This window comes from Acartia tonsa, chromosome 7, assembly GCF_053477335.1.
Source record: "Acartia tonsa isolate MP-2025a chromosome 7, ASM5347733v1, whole genome shotgun sequence".
In the NCBI taxonomy this organism is placed as follows: Eukaryota; Metazoa; Arthropoda; class Copepoda; order Calanoida; family Acartiidae; genus Acartia; species Acartia tonsa.
In genome coordinates this window covers 32,303,930-32,322,002 of record NC_137266.1, presented here as the reverse complement: position 1 = coordinate 32,322,002, position 18,073 = coordinate 32,303,930, and the positions used below count along the sequence as shown (strand labels likewise).

General features: G+C 40.8%; 1 protein-coding gene across 1 annotated transcript; it reads left to right on the top strand.

The window, feature by feature from the left end:
- Positions 1 to 1,102: 1,102 nt before the first annotated feature.
- LOC145323587 (uncharacterized) lies at positions 1,103 to 18,070 on the top strand. Its single transcript, XM_080165967.1, has 16 exons — positions 1,103 to 1,203; positions 1,535 to 1,656; positions 2,712 to 2,765; positions 10,354 to 10,442; positions 10,903 to 10,975; positions 11,266 to 11,326; positions 11,987 to 12,116; positions 12,444 to 12,490; positions 12,681 to 12,757; positions 13,234 to 13,286; positions 13,701 to 13,778; positions 14,251 to 14,320; positions 15,093 to 15,183; positions 15,450 to 15,547; positions 15,885 to 15,953; positions 16,654 to 18,070. Exons 1-16 carry the CDS (start codon positions 1,125 to 1,127, stop codon positions 16,777 to 16,779), a joined length of 1,317 nt encoding a protein of 438 aa, XP_080022093.1. The 5' UTR covers positions 1,103 to 1,124; the 3' UTR covers positions 16,780 to 18,070.
- The last annotated feature ends 3 nt before the right edge of the window (positions 18,071 to 18,073 follow it).

Sequence of the window (18,073 nt, the reverse complement as noted above, 5' to 3'; positions counted from 1 at the left end):
CATGTATGAAATATAAATTTAAAGATTTTTACGATACTTGTTTTACTTGCGTTAAAGTCTCTTAAATATTAAATCTTAAGCAGCTTGTGGTTATATATATATTTATGCCCTCTAAGATTTGTAAACGAGTGATATACGCTTGAATATATAAGTCCACGGAAGGTTTTAGGCTATTTGACAGCCATGACGTAAGGGAAACTAATGAATGGTTTATTTATTTTTCATTAAAAAGTATTAATTAAATTTATGCATGTGTATTTTAAATCTTTCAAATTAATGAATAAATTGTGAAATTCTGGTTTATATTCGCAACAAGTATTTAGTGACTATATTAGTAATAATATAGTTAGTATATTACAGCCATTAATCTATAATACAAAGTAGCTTGATGTCTGTCCGTCTGTCCGTCTGTCCGTCTGTCCGTCTGTCTGTCCCTTAAGATCTCGGTAACCACTGAACCGATTGGATTCTACTCTTCAGGGTATATTTCTATTTGTCCTGTGGTGGTTTTAAGCTATTTTCTTGGAGGGTGGGACACCCCCAACCCCCCCAAAAACAAAAAAATCACCCCCCTCATTTTTTTTTTTTTTTTTTTTTTGCTGAAGATTTCCTAGGTTCTTTAGGTTTTGTAGAAGATTTCCTAGGTTCTTTAGGTTTTGCAGAAGATTTCCTAGGTTCTTTAGGTTTTGTAGAAGATTTCCTAGGTTCTTTAGGTTTTGTAGAAGATTTCCTTGGTCCTTTAACGAATTTCGCCTTAATTTTTTTAATCACCTCTTGGGGCAAAGCCCCTAGAGGCTAGGGGCGAAGCCGCTAGTCTTATTATAAAGTAGCTAACCATTTGTTTAATTATTACAATATTATCAAGAAAATGAAAGTTTGAGTTTACTTTAAGGGTTAATAACTTATAAAATAGCCCCAGGGCATTTCATAAGCATTTTCTTCAAGCCACCCCTTAAAATGTAAGTTTACTCCACTCCCCACACGCAATAGTACAACCCCCTTTACTTCAAGGGTAAATATTTGTTACAATTTTTTGTTGACAATTTCAAAAAGTTAATTCAATTTATGAAATATATTTGTTAAATTATTACATTTCAGATGCTCTTAGACTAACAAAGAAAAAAATGAAGTTAACATTTATTTTTCTATTTTTCTGTATAAATCAAATATTATCAGAAGAAGTTGAAAATAGTGACATAAAAGGTGTGCATTCTCTTCCACCCATTTATCACATTTTTAAATAAATCCGCAAAAGAATTACATCAAACATACTACACCTTCCCCCTTTATTTAATCTCATAATTAAACACTTTCTTCTTAATTTGCTATTAGCGCCTATTACCTATGCCATTCGAGGTATTTAGTGGCACTTAAGGCAAGGTATTTGAACATCCTCTTTGATTTTAGTTTTAAACGAAAAATTTTAAAAATGTCAGAAGGGTAAGGGTTATGAGGATAATTTTTTTTTTTAAATTCTATAAAACACTTTTTAAATATGGTAATATGTAGAAATGAACGCACAACTAAATTAAAGGAGAGCAAAAAGGAATAATAACAAATAGACCTGCAAATATTATTGAAGACACCAGGACGGAAGAAGAGAAATTGCGAGATAAAGAAGAAAAGGCAAAACAGAATGTCATCTTTGAAGAAAAGGTTTGTTTGTATTATACATCAAGAATAATCATGTATATAACTATCCAAGCATTGAAAAATCGCTGCATTTTAGATCGAAGATAGATCGGTAGTTTCAGGCCCTAGAATTTTAGTTTTACAAAAAGTGAAAAAAGGGGAAGGGGTTAATTTTAATATGGTATTTTTATCTTCGGAGGAAGTTACTACTCTCTCCCAAATTAGTTATAAACCCTATCAGGACCTATGATAATCTGCACAGTAAAGGAAAACCATATCAGTTCGTTGATTTTCAAGATCAGACACGTAGATAATGTTACTTTTATATAAGGATTTATTTTTAGATAAATTCTTTATAGCTTGGTTTTGCAATATAGAAAAAAATTAGAATTTAAATGTGTGATTACTGAAAAATTTGCTAAGATTTTTAAAGCAATTAGAATCTCCCAAATTAGTTATAAACCCTATCAGGACCTATGATAATCTGCACAGTAAAGGAAAACCATATCAGTTCGTTGATTTTCAAGATCAGACACATAGATAATGTTACTTTTATATAAGGATTTATTTTCAGATAAATTCTTTATAGCTTGGTTTTGCAATATAGAAAAATATTAGAATTTAAATGTGTGATTACTGAAAAATTTGCTAAGATTTTTAAAGCAATTAGAATCTCCCAAATTAGTTATAAACCCTATCAGGACCTATGATAATCTGCACAGTAAAGGAAAACCATATCAGTTCGTTGATTTTCAAGATCAGACACATAGATAATGTTACTTTTATATAAGGATTTATTTTCAGATAAATTCTTTATAGCTTGGTTTTGCAATATAGAAAAAAAAATAGAATTTAAATGTGTGATTACTGAAAAATTTGCTAAGATTTTTAAAGCAATTAGAATCTTCTCTACACCTAAATTTTTACGTTTCCGTCCTTTGCGCTATAATAAAGATTTGTATACTTTTTTGCTGCTAGATAGAAAATTTCTTGTTAAAACTACCAAGACCAAAAAGCATCTACTTACTTCGTCTGTAAGTAAAAATGTTTTGACCAACCTTTTATATACCTATATTTAGATAAAAGAAAGATACAAGGCAATTGTTTGGGAGCAAGGTGACCTTAGACAAAAGGTAAACACTTTTCAAAAATAATAATCTAGAAATTATTTTTACTGTTGGAATCATATCTTTTATGAGAGTGCAATTTTTATGTTAAACATTCTGTATAAGATATAGATTAATAACTGGCCAATGCAAAAAGGAACTATTATCCTAGCCGTTTGTCAGATCTAAAGGGACATACAGACATATAATCCGCAAAGTAATAAATCATCTAGAGAACCAAGGACATCATCCACTATGACGGGATGCGATAGTCTAAAGACCACAGACTAACGTGAAAGATCTTTATAGGGAAACATCGAATCGCATGATAAATAAAAATGTTAAATCTGTATAAGATGTGTTTTTGTGTGGTAAGCCGAAGCGTTTCAGCTCACCGGTTGCGAGTTCGAATCCAACGAGCCCTAGCCTTGAAGTATTCTACCTAAACAAACTAGCAGGATTTAGTCATACAGAAATTATATATTTAACTGAATACATTTACAATGGATGTTTACTATATATATACAAATAGATTATAACAATAGGTTAGGTTTGAAGGGGGTGTGGGACACAGGGGCGTAGCCCACGGCGGTAGACAGTCTGTGGGGGTAGCTGTGGTAAAAGGGGAGGCATCGCCTCCCGGTTGTATAGTTGCGTGAGGGGCGCGTGATAGCTGCGTGTCCGTGCCCCTCCCCATATTTAGCCAGTCCAGTTTGACCGCTGCGCAACGGGGTCATCTGCGGTCATGAGGTAAATGGTGATATAATAGGATTAGTGCAGAAGGCTTGTCATGATAAGCCACTGCGTAGCAATTCTGTAAACTACCCGTCCGTCTGTTGCCGTATTACCACAACCTCCCCTTCAAGGGCTGCGGGGCTCCCGAGCCACCAGGCCTTGAACCTGGGGATACGGCAGCCTCTGTCTGCGCACGACAACATCTTCCTGGGGCACAGCTCGGTGTAGGACAGCTCTGGCGATACAGGCTCCGCGGGACACTCGCTGCTCGGTCTGGCTGTGGTTGGATATCAGCATTGTCAACTCCCAGTTGGCTTCCAGCCGTGGGTTGGCGACAGCCAGGCCCCGTCGTTGGAAGTTTTGCCTTGTTTGCAGGACTAGTTCTGTCTCGGCTGGTAACTGGACACGGAGGCCTAGGCTCACTCTGGAGGCTCCCAAGGGGGGAATAACGATGGAGGAAGGCGCGTAAAATTCCATGGGGGCGCCTGCCTGGTCCAGGTTGCTTGGCCTCTTAGCTCCCACTCGGATGGGGACAGCTGTCATCAGCAGGGGACACATCGCTTCAGCTTCACCCTCTGGGGCCGCCACTTCCATCTCAGTGGCCGCTTCTCCTCCTGCAGGCTCGCTGCTGGCCGGCAGGGGCTCCATGTCAGTATCAGGGTTCCAGATGGCATCCCTAGGTGGCTCTGGGGCTGGCAGCGGCGGCGGTGGTTCGTTGGGTTGGTGCTGCAGGTTCTCTTCTACAGGGTCGCGATCCTGGCCGCTAGGCTGTGGGGCGGCGGCTGCCGGCTGGTACACTGGGAACTGTCCTGGGTCACTAGCTGGCAGCGCCGCAGCTCTGGTGGGCAGCTCAGTGGCGTCCTCGTCGCCGTCCAGGTCGCCTTGGATGTCTGTTGGAATCTGATGGGCAGTTACATCTCCGGTGTATTTGCGCAGTTGGCCTACATGCGCGGTGATTTCCGAGATCTTGGCTGTTGGAGAGGCAGGTTTGATGACATAATGGACGTCTGTGGCTTGTCTCACTATCTTCCAAGGGCCAGTCCATCTCTTGGTAATCTTGGCTGACTTCCCTGGCACCAGGCGGGGGGCCAGATACCAGACCAGGTCTCCAACTTCGTACTTGGCCGTGCCTTTGTAGGCGGCCGCGCTCCTTCGGATGGTTCCCTCTTCTCGCTGCTGGATTGCGTCGTACACGGCATGGTAGCGTTGCAGGAGAGCTTGGACGTTGGCTGGGACTGAGGCATACTCAGTGTCTGGCAGCCGGAGCACCATATCCACCGGAAGCTTGGCCTCTCTCCCAAAGTAGGCCAGGAAAGGGGTCACGCCCGTGGATCTGCAGGCTTTGGTATTGTAGGCGAAGGCAATGGCAGGCAAGTGTGGCTCCCAGTTGTTGTCGTCTCTGTCCAGGAACAGCTGCATGCCTGTGTTGAGCGTCCGATGGAACCTCTCCACCCAGTTGGACTGCGGGTTGTAGGGCGGTGGATGTGTCAGGCCAATCTCGAGCTTGGAGGCCAGTTCCTTGAATACCTGGCCAGTAAACTCCATCCCATTGTCGGAGTGGATCTTCAGGGGACATCCGAACGTGGCCAGGTGGCGGTGCAGTAGGGCTTCAGCCACCGTGAGGGTGCGCTTGTTGGGGATGGCGTAGAGGCTGACAAACCGGCTGAACCCATCCTGACAGGTGAGGATGTAGCGGTTCCCGGCTGGTGTCTCTGGCAGGGGCCCCACCAGGTCAATAAACAGGACTTGCTGTGGATACCCCTGGCGGGAGGGCACGTGTATCCCTAACTTCAACCTTTCCTTGGTGACCTTCTGTACACACTCAGGGCAAGTCTGAACCATCAGGCGGACGTCACGGGACAGGTTGGGCCACCAGAAATGCATGGCGACGCGGGCAATAGTAGCGTCCATCCCAAAGTGCCCGGCCATAGGGGTCCCATGGGCCAGGAAAAACGCGTCCTGCTGGAGGGCCGAAGGCAGCAGGTATCTTGTCCTCTCTCCTGTCAGGGTCTGGTCGGTGGTGGTGAGGCAGCCATGCTCGTCGAGTCCCAGGGCTGCGAAGCGGCTGGCATACTGCTGCTCGTCCCGTTCCTTGCCTCGCAGCTCAGCCTTAGTTGGGGCTTTGCCGTCGGCCACCCACTGGCGGACACGGAGCAAGAGGGGATCCTGTGTCTGTGCCTCTAAAATTCTGGCCGGGTCCAGCCGTGCTGCAGAGGGCCTGCCAGCTGCGGGCTCCCCTAGCTGGCAAAGGGTGTGAATGTACTCAGCCTGCTCTGCTAATTCTTCGGCGGTGGCTGTCGGCATATTATCGTCCTCCCGGCGGCTGAGGGCGTCAGCATTGGTGTTCTGGGTGCCAGGGCGATGGCAGACAGTGAAATCTAGGGCCGCTAGTTCCTCCTGCCAGCGGGCCACCATCCCTGTGGATGTGTTCAGCGACTTCATCTGTAGCAAGGCTGAGGAATCAGTGTTGATCTGGAAACTACGGTAGGACAAGATGCCGTGAAATTTCCGAATTCCATACATGATGGCGGCCATCTCTCCCTTCCAGGACGGGTAGCGAGTTTCGGGGTCGGTTGTCTTGCGCCCCACGGCGGCAATAAGCCTCTCCTTGCCGTCCTGGCATTGGCTGAGTATGGCAGAGATGGCGCGGCTGCTGAAGTCTGTGGTGAGCTGGAACACGGCCGGTAAGTCAAACCTGGGTGGCGCTCGGATGGGGGCTTGGCAACACTTGTCCTTGAGCTGTATCAGCTGGGCTTCCATCTCAGCCGTCCAGGTCAGTGTCTTGGCCGTTTTCTGCCGATTCATCTCGTAGGTGAGGTCGGCATACTCTGGGATGAACAGGCGGTAGTAGCCAAAGAACCCCAGAAGTGCCAGCAAGTCCTTGGGGGTGATGGGGGCCGGCCAGTCAAGGATGCGGTCAATATAATCCTCTTGCATGGCTATCCCCTCACGGCTGAGGGTGTGGCCCAGATAGTCCACTTTGGCTCGAAACAGCTTGGTCTTGGCTGGCTTGAGGCAGATTCCTCCCCTGCGGTGGGCTTCCAAGACTTCCCGGAGCCTAGCCAGGTGGGCCCAGGTATCCTGGTGAAAGGTCAGGACGTCATCAAGATATGACTGGAGGTTGGCCGTGCCTAATGGGTTCAGGACTCCTGCAATAAATCTGGAGTAGACAGATGGTGCTGTAGCTAGGCCAAAGGGCATCCTTTTCCATTGGTACAAGCCTCTGGGGGTGGTGAAGGCGGTGCAGGGCCGGCTGTCCTCGGACACTCGGATGGTGTAGTACGCAGCCACCGCGTCTAAGGCACTGTAGACGCGGTGTCCCCCTGCTCGTTCTACCAGCTGCTGGATCCTGGGCAAGGGGTAGCTGTCCAGCTCAAGGCACTTGTTGAGGGCCCTGTAGTCGACGGCCCAGCGGGTGCTCCCGTCCTTCTTCTTGATGGGCACCAGGGGGCTGCTCCAGGCGGAGTCTGAAGGCTCTATGACTCCCTCTTGCAGCCAGGTGTCCAGTTGCTTCTCCAGCTCAGCCTCCTGCCGCGGGTTCAGATCCCTAAATCTCTGGCGGATCGGCTGGGTCCCTGGCTTGAGGCGCAGCTGTAACTCTACTACATCAGTGCAGCCGGGGGTAGAGTTTGAGAAGACGTCTCTGTACTCTGACAACATGGTCCAGATCTCCTTCTTGAGCAGGGGGTCCTTGCGCAGAAATTCGTTCTCCTCCATCTCAAGGGCTGCCCACAGCTCCTGCATATCTGGGGGCTCAACAGGCTCTTGGAACGAATGAATACGAGGGGGAGGCTTGTCAGAAACCTCCAGAATGTCGGGCTTGACCAGCTCCCCAGCCACGGGGAGGCCGGCGTTCAGCAGGAGAGGCATCTCCCCCTCATTTACCACCAGCACTCGGAACACGCTGGCGGAGCCAGGCCTGTGGGCATACAGGCCTTCTGGGATGACAAGATACTCCCCAAACCTCTGTTCTGGGGCAGATAGTTGGATGGCATCCTTGGTACGGTGTCTTACTAGTTCAACAGGGACAGCCATGACACCGCGGCCAGGCAAGACCACCCTCTTGGCCGTACGGAGTTGGGGTGGTTGGCCATCAGTTGGAGTGACAGCGCTTAGCCTGTACGTGGCTAGCACGGGGTCAGCTTCAGCTCCGGGAGCCACCGGCCGCGATTTGACGGGCTCGGCGCCGGGAGGGGCGGAGGTGTCGGAGCCAGGCGTGGCTCCGAGGGCGTCCGGCCACGATTTGACGGGCTCGGCGCTGGGAGAGGCCGGGGTGCCGGGACCAGCCTTAACTCCGTGGGCGTTCGGCCGCGACTTGACGGGCTCGGCGCTGGGAGAGGCTGAGGCATCGGAGCCATGCGTGGCTCCGGGGGCGTCCGGCCACGACTTGACGGGCACGGCGCCGGGAGAGGCTGATTTCTGGGGGTTGAGCGTGGCTCCGGGTGCATCAGACCGCGACTTGACGGGCCTGGACTCGGACTTGGCTGGTTGGATTGCTGGGGGCCCCAGGTAGAGGGGGCCAGGTGGACATGGCTGGCCGTTGATGAAGGTGTCGGCAGAGAAGATAGGCTCTGGAGGGCTGGAAATCTCGGGAAACGTCGTTGGCAGGTTCTCCAGAGGCACCTTGGGCACTGGGGGCAACCCCATTGCTAGCAGGTTGGTCCCCCTGTGGGCGTTCAGCGCAGCATCCACCCAGTGCGTGCCTTTCTCAACTACACGCGGCTGCTCTGGCAGTGGGCCTGGCAGAGGCCCCTCGTAACTCAACTCTCTCTCGGCTGTCTCCCGGTCGATGGGGACGCCACGGAGTGGGATAAACTCCCCACGCACCCACAAGCAGGGGGGTTGCATGTCGAAACAGAGCCTAGTTCCGAACTCCTTGAGAAAATACCCTCCTAGGTTCAGAGGGTGTGAGAGATTCCGTACCACAGTCATGTGGTACAGATGGAGTATAAGAGTGTGTTAAACTGCCATATATAATTCGTATAATTTTCCAATTACCTGAAGGGGCTGCCCTTCCTCATTAGCAGTCAGGATTTGGGTGTTGTCTGGAACCAACATGCGCTGCACGCCCATTGCGTGCATGAGGTGTTCAGAAATGACGGCAGACCCTGGTACACGGTTGCCAGAATCTACCATGGCATCAACCTGTACGTGCTGGGCAGGGTCAGGAGTAGGAAACCTCACCCTGATGTGGCAGGGGAAGTGGAGGTCCTGCCCTTGAGACAGGGGGGCCTCCCGCTCGGCTGGGGTCGGCAGAAACTTCGGCGGTGGCCGAACCGCAGCTATGGTAGTATCGCTTACCATGGTGTGTGTGTGTGTGTAGACCGCTGGTGGTGGCTTATACTGTAGCTTCGAATCACTAGAGCTTATCAATTATCACTGGGTCAACAATTTTATATTTCTTTTTATCACTTGGTTGACATTTATACACACTTATGTGTAGTTATCACTAGGAGCTCTAGGTGTGATTCTGGAAGCACCGGCAGCAGGGAATGTCCCGTCCTGCAGCGCCGCTGGTTCGAATCCCGAAAGATGGCGGCAGGGAATGGCCCTTCCTGCAGCGCCTTGGGTTTGAATCCTGGGAGGCAGCGGCAGGGAATGTCCCGTCCTGCCGTGCCTTTCGCTCAAATTCTGCTATCCGTCGCAGTGGTAGGCCTTACTTGTGTGCTGAAGCTTCGCAGCCACACATTGCCTTTTCAGGGAGACCAGCACTTAGCTGTCCGTCTCGTAGGTTTGGCCTGGGTGTCCTGGGGCTTGTCCCAGCTACACTTGCCAATTTAGACTCAGTTTTGTAGCCGTCTGAGCTAAATTATCCGATTACCGTGGCTGCGCACCTAGCGCTACTCCTACACGGTATGGAAAAAAACGCCGTAAACTGGCGCTTATAGCAGGCTAAATCTGCTTGCCGTAGGCCAGAGGCCTACATAATGCGTTCAAATGATGGAAAATCGACCTAAAAAGGCCGTCTCACGGGTCAGTTGGCTTCTCAGTTGGCAGCTGACTGTCCCCTTACTTGCAAAAGGGTCCAATCAGAGGTAGAATAGGCTAATTTCTGTAGGGCTCGATTGAAACACGCTGACACCAAGATGTGGTAAGCCGAAGCGTTTCAGCTCACCGGTTGCGAGTTCGAATCCAACGAGCCCTAGCCTTGAAGTATTCTACCAAAACAAACTAGCAGGATTTAGTCATACAGAAATTATATATTTAACTGAATACATTTACAATGGATGTTTACTATATATATACAAATAGATTATAACAATAGGTTAGGTTTGAAGGGGGTGTGGGACACAAGGGCGTAGCCCACGGCGGTAGACAGTCTGTGGGGGTAGCTGTGGTAAAAGGGGAGGCATCGCCTCCCGGTTGTATAGTTGCGTGAGGGGCGCGTGATAGCTGCGTGTCCGTGCCCCTCCCCATATTTAGCCAGTCCAGTTTGACCGCTGCGCAACGGGGTCATCTGCGGTCATGAGGTAAATGGTGATATAATAGGATTAGTGCAGAAGGCTTGTCATGATAAGCCACTGCGTAGCAATTCTGTAAACTACCCGTCCGTCTGTTGCCGTATTACAACATTTGCACAAAATTATGTTTAGTTGCCAGTTGAAATATATTGGATCTAACTTTGTATTATTAACTATCAATCTGGAGGTATATTGTCTCATTACAATAGATATCTCAGTGCCTGACCCCCCCCCCCCCCCCCCTCCTCCTCTATAGTACCCAAGATAATCTAACCTTAGTTAAAGAAATAATGAAACAAACGAAAAATTTATTTTTAATTTGGGGAGTGGGAGGTTCTAAGCAATTTGAGAGAAATTTTAGTTTCTCTTTTCATTTTTATATCTAAATTTCTATCAATAAATCTTAATCTTCTATATAGTTGGTGCGAAGTGAGCTAATATCAGCTGGAGAAGCCCATCCTCCATCAGATAAATATGTTTCTCTGGGTGTCATTGTGTGTAATGTTACGTAAGTATACTTTTAGCTATGGTGAAGCTACTCTATAATTTAGAGGGAGGGAGAGTACGTTGGTCTATACATTAAACTGTTTTTCAAAGTTTTATAATAGAGTTTGATAAGTAAAGTATAATAAATAATAAAACTTTGGCTACATTTGATAAATTTTGACGGGTTGGTTTAAACTTGCAGTGCTCAAACTTTTCATCCTATAATTTTAAACTGAAGAAGAGTTATTACATTTATTGGGTATTTAAATCAATTTATCGCCCATTGTCTTATCATTTAAGAACCTGGAAATTTATGAATGTAATTTCCTAAACTTTACAAATTTTGCCAATCTAGAATAAAAAAATTTCTCTCTCAAAAAGGAAATATTCTTTTCTTAGTCTTTCTTATACAGTAAGTTTAACTGACAAAAATTAACAAAATAGTGCATAACTTTAATTTAATTTTTTTTGTTTAATTTTAGAATCAAGGGAATGGTAGGAGGAATTATGAGACTCTTTGCAAAATTAATTAGGTCCATCTATACTTATTCTAAGGTAATGGTTTTCAATTTAATTAAGTTATTGGCCTTATGTACTTTTACAATATGTCTTGGCACACAGTCTTAAAAGATGTAGTTTAGTTATGACCCTCCTTTGTCAAGTATGCCAGGTGAATCATAGTGAAGAGGAGCATTAGATAAAGATTATACTAATATTGAGTATATGTATTACCTCTGCACTGAGCTACAAACTCAAGTCATTAAATATCACTACATAGACATGGAGTAGGAATAATATTTTTATAGGTTTTATATATTTAACAAAAACAATTTTGTTTGTTTTAGGGAACCCCAATTCACAAGAAATCCTTCTCCATAGTTCATTCCGTTGTTGTCAATACAATAGGTAAATATCATTTTATTAATAAATTAAATTTCATATAATATAACACATCTGATGCGATTAAAGTGTACAGGAAACTTAAATTGGATTCTTTAAAACATTTTCCATAAGCGATTATAAATGAATTTCGTCTAAAATAATAATTACAAAATCCCAAAATAGTAAAATATGGAATAGACTAAGGAACAAAGAAAGAGCAAGATAAAATGTGTAAACAAAAAACAAAGAAAATCATGAAATCTTTAGGAAATAAGGTTTATTACTTTCGAAGCATGACCGACATACAGACGGAAAAAAACAATGTATAGACTAGATGCGCAAATGTCAGATTTTTATTTTCAATAGCAGCCCATTACATTTCTCCCATAGTGTTACAGACTAACGGAATGACTAACTTATCAACAGATAAAATAAATTATAAAGTATAGCTTTGCTACTAAATAGAGGATGCAACAGGGTTTGTTGAATTTTTATTACAACGTATTTCTTGGATTAGAAGGGAATTAATAAAAATTTAGCTGCTGATAATATTAGCCGCGATCAATCATTTTTTGTTTGTCGGCAATGGTTGCTGATTGTTGGCCTACAGAAGGATTTGAATTTGTCTCTGGATTGTGTATATGCCCTGCTTTATATATCTATCTAAAATTGATATTTGTCTAGGTAGATTCTTATCCGAAACTGCAATAGCTTCTGGTGTAAACAGTGGTCTACCTCCTTGGAATGTACTTTCTGTTTTCCCAAAAACTTGGGTAGAATTTGTTGATTTGGATTCTATTACAAAAGACCACAGGTAACATTATATCAATAAATGGCCTTTAATATGTTATTTTATGTATATTACTACAATTGGTTGTTTCTTTAATAAGAAGGTGGTTAAATTTCATACGAGGTTATAAACCACACCAATATTCATACAGCTATAGTGTCATTAAATCTGGCACTAATATAAATATGAAAAACCTTTAAAAATCCATGTTTCAAACATCATAACAGATTATAAATATTAGCGGCTTCAGAAATTACTGAAAAGATATTTCTCCATATTTCAACTTGATTTTAGTTTTATTACTATACAATTAACATTTCAATAATTTATATATAAAAAAAAATTTTTTAGAGAAATAATTAATATGATGAAAGAAGAATATTCTCTGAACAAAGAAGGTAAAACTTTCATATAAAATCAAAAAAATCGAAATGGCTTTAATCTATAGAAAGTTTAGTTTCTATCAATCTGTCTCTCTACATAACCTCCAAAACCTCTACAACCAGCAGACCCATTTTCATTGATATTGGCTACAGCTGCCAATAGTCTCTTGCTTGCTTAATGTTATCCTTGTTTTATTTGTTTTAGAAGCAACAGATTTTCCAATATCACCAGGTCCAGATGGAACGCCTAGGGTTGCCTCCATTTCTCCTAAATACTCACAGGTACCGTAAAAAAGAAGTATCAAGTTAAGCACAGTATGCTAAACACAAAAGTAAAGCAGAGTATGCCAAAACATAGTATTGGCACACTATGCTTAACTTGATCTAAAAAGATAATAGAATTATGGAAGATTTTTAAAAATATCCTTAAAGGCAAATTTTCCATGCTGCTAATATAGTACTTTCGAGAAAAAAAATTGTGTGGATATTTTATGCAAAAACGGTGGTTAGACATAATGGGCTAGCCTTACATAGATGAAAATTTTCTTTGTTATTTGAATAATAGCATGCCAGTAGTGTAATGTCAACCATGGGCACTTTTATTTAATCCACATAGTAGAAAATATATTCCACTTATGCTACAATTTATACAGGGAAACTGGTTTGTTTAAGTCGTTCAATACATCTTGATAAACAGACGGACATAAATCTAATTTCTTTCATAAACAAAAGGAAAACTAAAACAAATTATTTTCTAGGATTTGTTTTATATTGGACCCTTCTATGGTTATGAATTTAAGAAAATGAATAGGTAAATTTTTTTAGTATTTTTAGTCTGTGGCGTCCGGAAGGGTGTTATAAACACCATTGGTTTTAGTTTTTTTTTCTCAATCCTGTCCTTATATAAAAGTAAGAGGATGTCTAAGTGTGCACTGAAGGATCTCGCTAACAAACGAACAATTATGATTCTCCTTTACAGTGAAGCATATCATATGTCATTGGAAAGTTTTAAACAACTACTTTCCCAAGATAAATTATCTCTATAACAAAATGACACCCCTCCCCCTGAAGAAAAAAAATATTGTCTTACTCCCAAACCACCATAGCCGCTAGTGTTTTGTAATTCAAGTTACGAGAGGGACGAGACAGTGAGTTTGTGATGTTGCATATTTTTGCTGTTATGACATAATGTTATTTTAAAATAAATTTAATATAAAATTTTTAGAATGATTGTAGTAGATGCTGACGTGGTAGTTAAAGAAGATTTGATATATTTACACAAATATTTTGATGAAATGAATGAGTAAGTAATGTTTGTCCTTTGATTCTTGTTTGATTTCTAATGCTAGAATTGCAGTTTCCATAGAATATGGTAAAAGGTATCGCCTCATATTAAACGAATCTTGGGTTAGGTTAGGTTAAGCAAAGGTTAAAATAGCCCCGCTAAAAAAGTACTCTGTAAGTATAGTTAAACATTTTATTAAGGTTTTTAACTGTGTGGATTTGTACTTATATCTGTTTTAGACGGGGTCTAATAGTTAAAAAATAGAGGGGGAATGAGCTATATGTAACTCTGTCCCTTTTTTTTGTTTGGTCTTTGAAATCTGCTAATAGCGTCGGAAATAAAAAAAACAGCTGAGCCCAAAAACAGAAAGCAATTTGCTAGCAGATGAAAAGAGTCTTCTTTACTTGGGTCAGGTAGTTGTCTGGATTATACATATACTTCTACATCTAGTGTCTAAAGGACACCGATACTATTTACTTTGTATATTTAGAGATGAAATAATGGGTGTAACTATGGACACTGCAGGCTATTATTATCATATTTCAGGATTTTTGGACAAGGTCAGTTTTTAGTAGCAAAGTTACTCTATAATTTATATATCTAATTATTGTATGGTATGGTATTTACCATATACAAAAATAAAGAGCAACTTTAATATAACTTTTACTTATTTTGTAATTTTATATGTCTTTTATGCTATTTAAGTGGTAATTACCAAACTTTTTTGTCCATATTATATTTATACTTTATCGATCTTTACTCTCCTTTTATTTCTTTTTAATCATTTTCCTGCTCATTTTCTGTAATCCCTATATTATAGTTTATTGTGAAGATTCCCACAGCCAATGAGCGTCTAATTTTTTAGATTCATTCGTCTTTTAAGTTGTAATAAAGTATATCTATTAATAATGAATCTTTTTTTTTGATGTCTCAAAAAAGTTTTCCCAGGACCGATGAGCGCATATCTTCTTTATGACTTTTATTTTGGCCGACTGTTATATTGTAGTAGAGATCCATCATATTCATCTATTACTTACTTTGTTACTTGAGTAAAGTCTTATATTTTTACAAGCTTATGAATGTTGTCATCGTTGAAAAATTTGCAAATTATTTTCCAGTATGGCTTCGAAACTGATTTATATCCACTGGATTAGAACTGGTTCTCAGCCTTACTGAAAAATCATGTATAACATCATACACAAACAATTTTTCAGGGATGATAAAACTGTTTCTTATAATCTTATAATTTTTCATTCTAATATCCGCGGAAAGCTTTCTATAATACAATGCGATAAATAACTATTCAAAACCGTTATTTCTAATAATGTTTAGCGAAGTGTACAACTGAATACAACATACTTCCGAACCGACGATGAAGTTAAGAAAAGAGGTCTTAACACTGGAGTTGTCCTTTATAATTTAGGTAACATTTAAGTAGTTCAAAGCTTTCACAATCAAAAAGAATTTAAATAACAACGATGTCTGTCTGTTAGTTTGTCTGATTGAAATTTAAAATCTCACTAACAGGTAAAATGAGTCTGATGCTTTTAAAGTTTCACTGTGATAACTTTGAGACTGGACGTTTTTCCCAATTTGCTTTTCTGTCCCTCTCAAATTAAAAGTAGCTAAACACTAAATAGTCCTTTTTTCTTCATTATATGTACACAACTTTTCATTCATTTATTTCAGAAAAAATCCGGAATAGTAAACTGTACAAGGAGCTCCTCGTTTATGATAAGATTAAAGATATAAAAACTGAAATTGGCCTGAAATCAGAGACGGTGCAAGTAAGTTTTATTATAAAGAGCAATGCTACTCTACAAGATTATTGTGTTGGTCTCATTATTTTCAACCAAAGCTTATTTAACAATTCTAGTATTAATGCGTATCAAAGTTTATGTTGATAAAATATCAAAAAGAAATGCAATGTAAATCAATTTAGTGCAATAAGCGGGTTTCTTCCCAGGGCCTATGAGAAGCTACCTTGTAAAGGAGAACCTGATAGGTTCAGCACATAGTGAGATCCTTTGGTACAGACAGACATTCTGTTACTTTATTATAAGGATATTTCAGTAAATCTTGCTTTTAATTTATTTAACACAAAGTTTTACCTTTCTTAAATAGATTGATTTTCAACTTGGAGACCAAGATTATCTTAACCTTCTGATGTGGAGGAACCCCCAGTTATTCAAGGTAAACTTTTAATTATAAATTATATTCAATTGAGACAAATCCTCAGGGATATAAAGTAATAAGACTAATTATCCCTTCTGCAGATTAAAATTAGTGGTAGAAACGTTTGAACACTCAACTTCATAAAGAAACCACCAGGATTCACTAAAGTCCCCAAAGTTGTTAAGTCAACAAATTAGAAAACGTTATTATAAAACTTTGGGGACTAGTGTAGTAAACAGCTCAATGTCCCCCCTCTCTCTGCAAATCATATTTGTTTTCATAGATTTTCAATTTCTTTAATGGTTGTTCATCAATTGCATGATTTAAAAGTTTTCTATGAAAGTATGTTATATGTGTTTGTCCATTATACTGTATGTAATTCCTTCCTTGTGGAGAGAGAGATCATTGGATTTTAGTTTATAATTCTTTCAAAAATTTTATGAACACATTTGTTGGAAAAAAGAATACTTTTTTTCATTCTTGGTTGATTAGTTTATACTAGCAATGTCAAATCTTTCCAGCAAATAATTCAAATCTATAGCAGGGCATGTTTTGTTTATCATCATTTACCGCTTTTATTTTATCTATATGGAATATTAATACCTAACTGTATTTCAAACCATAAATATGTTTTGAACTCTACCCTGTTAACATTTGTCATTTTTTGTCATTTATATAGGCCCTACCCTGTTCACATTTGTAATATAGTATATACTAGGCGCTACCCTGTGAGTGGAACGTGCAAGACTCGCCTGTGATGGTTGAGGTAAAACACGAATGTAAAGCCAAAGCCAAGATTCACCACAAGCACGGAGATATCCATGATAACGAAGTATTTGATTGATTTTTCTTATATTATGTGAATAAGTTTATTTCCTTGGTGATCTTTTATGTCATATACAAATTTAAAACTAACTGTTTCTTATATCTCATTTTTTTACCTTAAAGCATAATTTATAAAACATCAAATACAGTTTTAGTCACATCTAAAATTTTAAAAACTCAGATTACCTAAATTGCCATGCACTTTATTGCTAATATCTTACACTTATTGATTAATAAAACCTGTAGAATTTTTTTTGTAAATACTATTTAATTATAAATCTATTTGTTGGCTATTTTGTAATTCTTTACTTATAAGGCAAAAAACGAAATAATAATTTCAGATGAAACTCTAAAAAATTAAAACATGGATAAAACTACTCATTATAACCTGTATACTGTCTGTGAAATAATGTAAGGATAATGAGAAAGCAGAAAATAATATGGAAATATTTGCATCAAAGCTTGGTAAAAAAACACATAGTAATGAGCAGGGAGGGAGAGGACATTGGACTTCGAGTTATTTTGGTCTCCAAATATTTATAAGCAAGTTTTCTTTTAAGAATTTAATTAAATCTTGAAAGTCCATTGTGCTAACCCATAGTGAGTACATTACAGACATAACCTTGTTATAAAGTAGCTAACCTTTTTTCTAATTATTACAACATTATCAAGAAAATGGCAGTTTGAGTTTGGCATCTTTAAGGGTTTATCTATAATACAAAGTAGAACAATGTTTGTTTGTTTGTAGCAAAGAATCTCGCTAACCGCTGAACTGATCGGGTTCTTTTTTACAGGGTAGCTTCTCATAGGTACCGGGAAGGTTTATAACTATTTCTAACCCCAAAAAAATGAAAAATAACCCCCCCGCAAATTTTTTTGTTAATTTTCTTTAAAATCTAAAACACGAAAAATTAGTTTGATAAAACCTCATGGGGCAAAGCCTCTAGAGGCTAGGGGCAAAACCGCCAGTAACTTATAAAATAGCCCAAGGGCATTTCATAAGGACTCTCTTCAAGCCACCCCTTAAAATGTAAGTTTACTTCACTCCCCCCACACAATAGTACATCCCCCTTTATTTCGTGGGTAAATTATTGTTACAATGTTTGGGAATAGTCTCTTTTGTATTCACCGTATTTTTAAAATGGCTTTTGATAGGTTATTTTAGGTTAGGCACAGGGTTAGGCAATTGGCCCTGCATGGTTAGAGCCCCCCGCAGGGGCTAGAAATAGGAGAAAAGCTACTGTGAAAAAAACAAAGAATAGCCCCTTAAGGAGCGTTGCTACGAAATTGATAAATTATTACATTTCAGATGC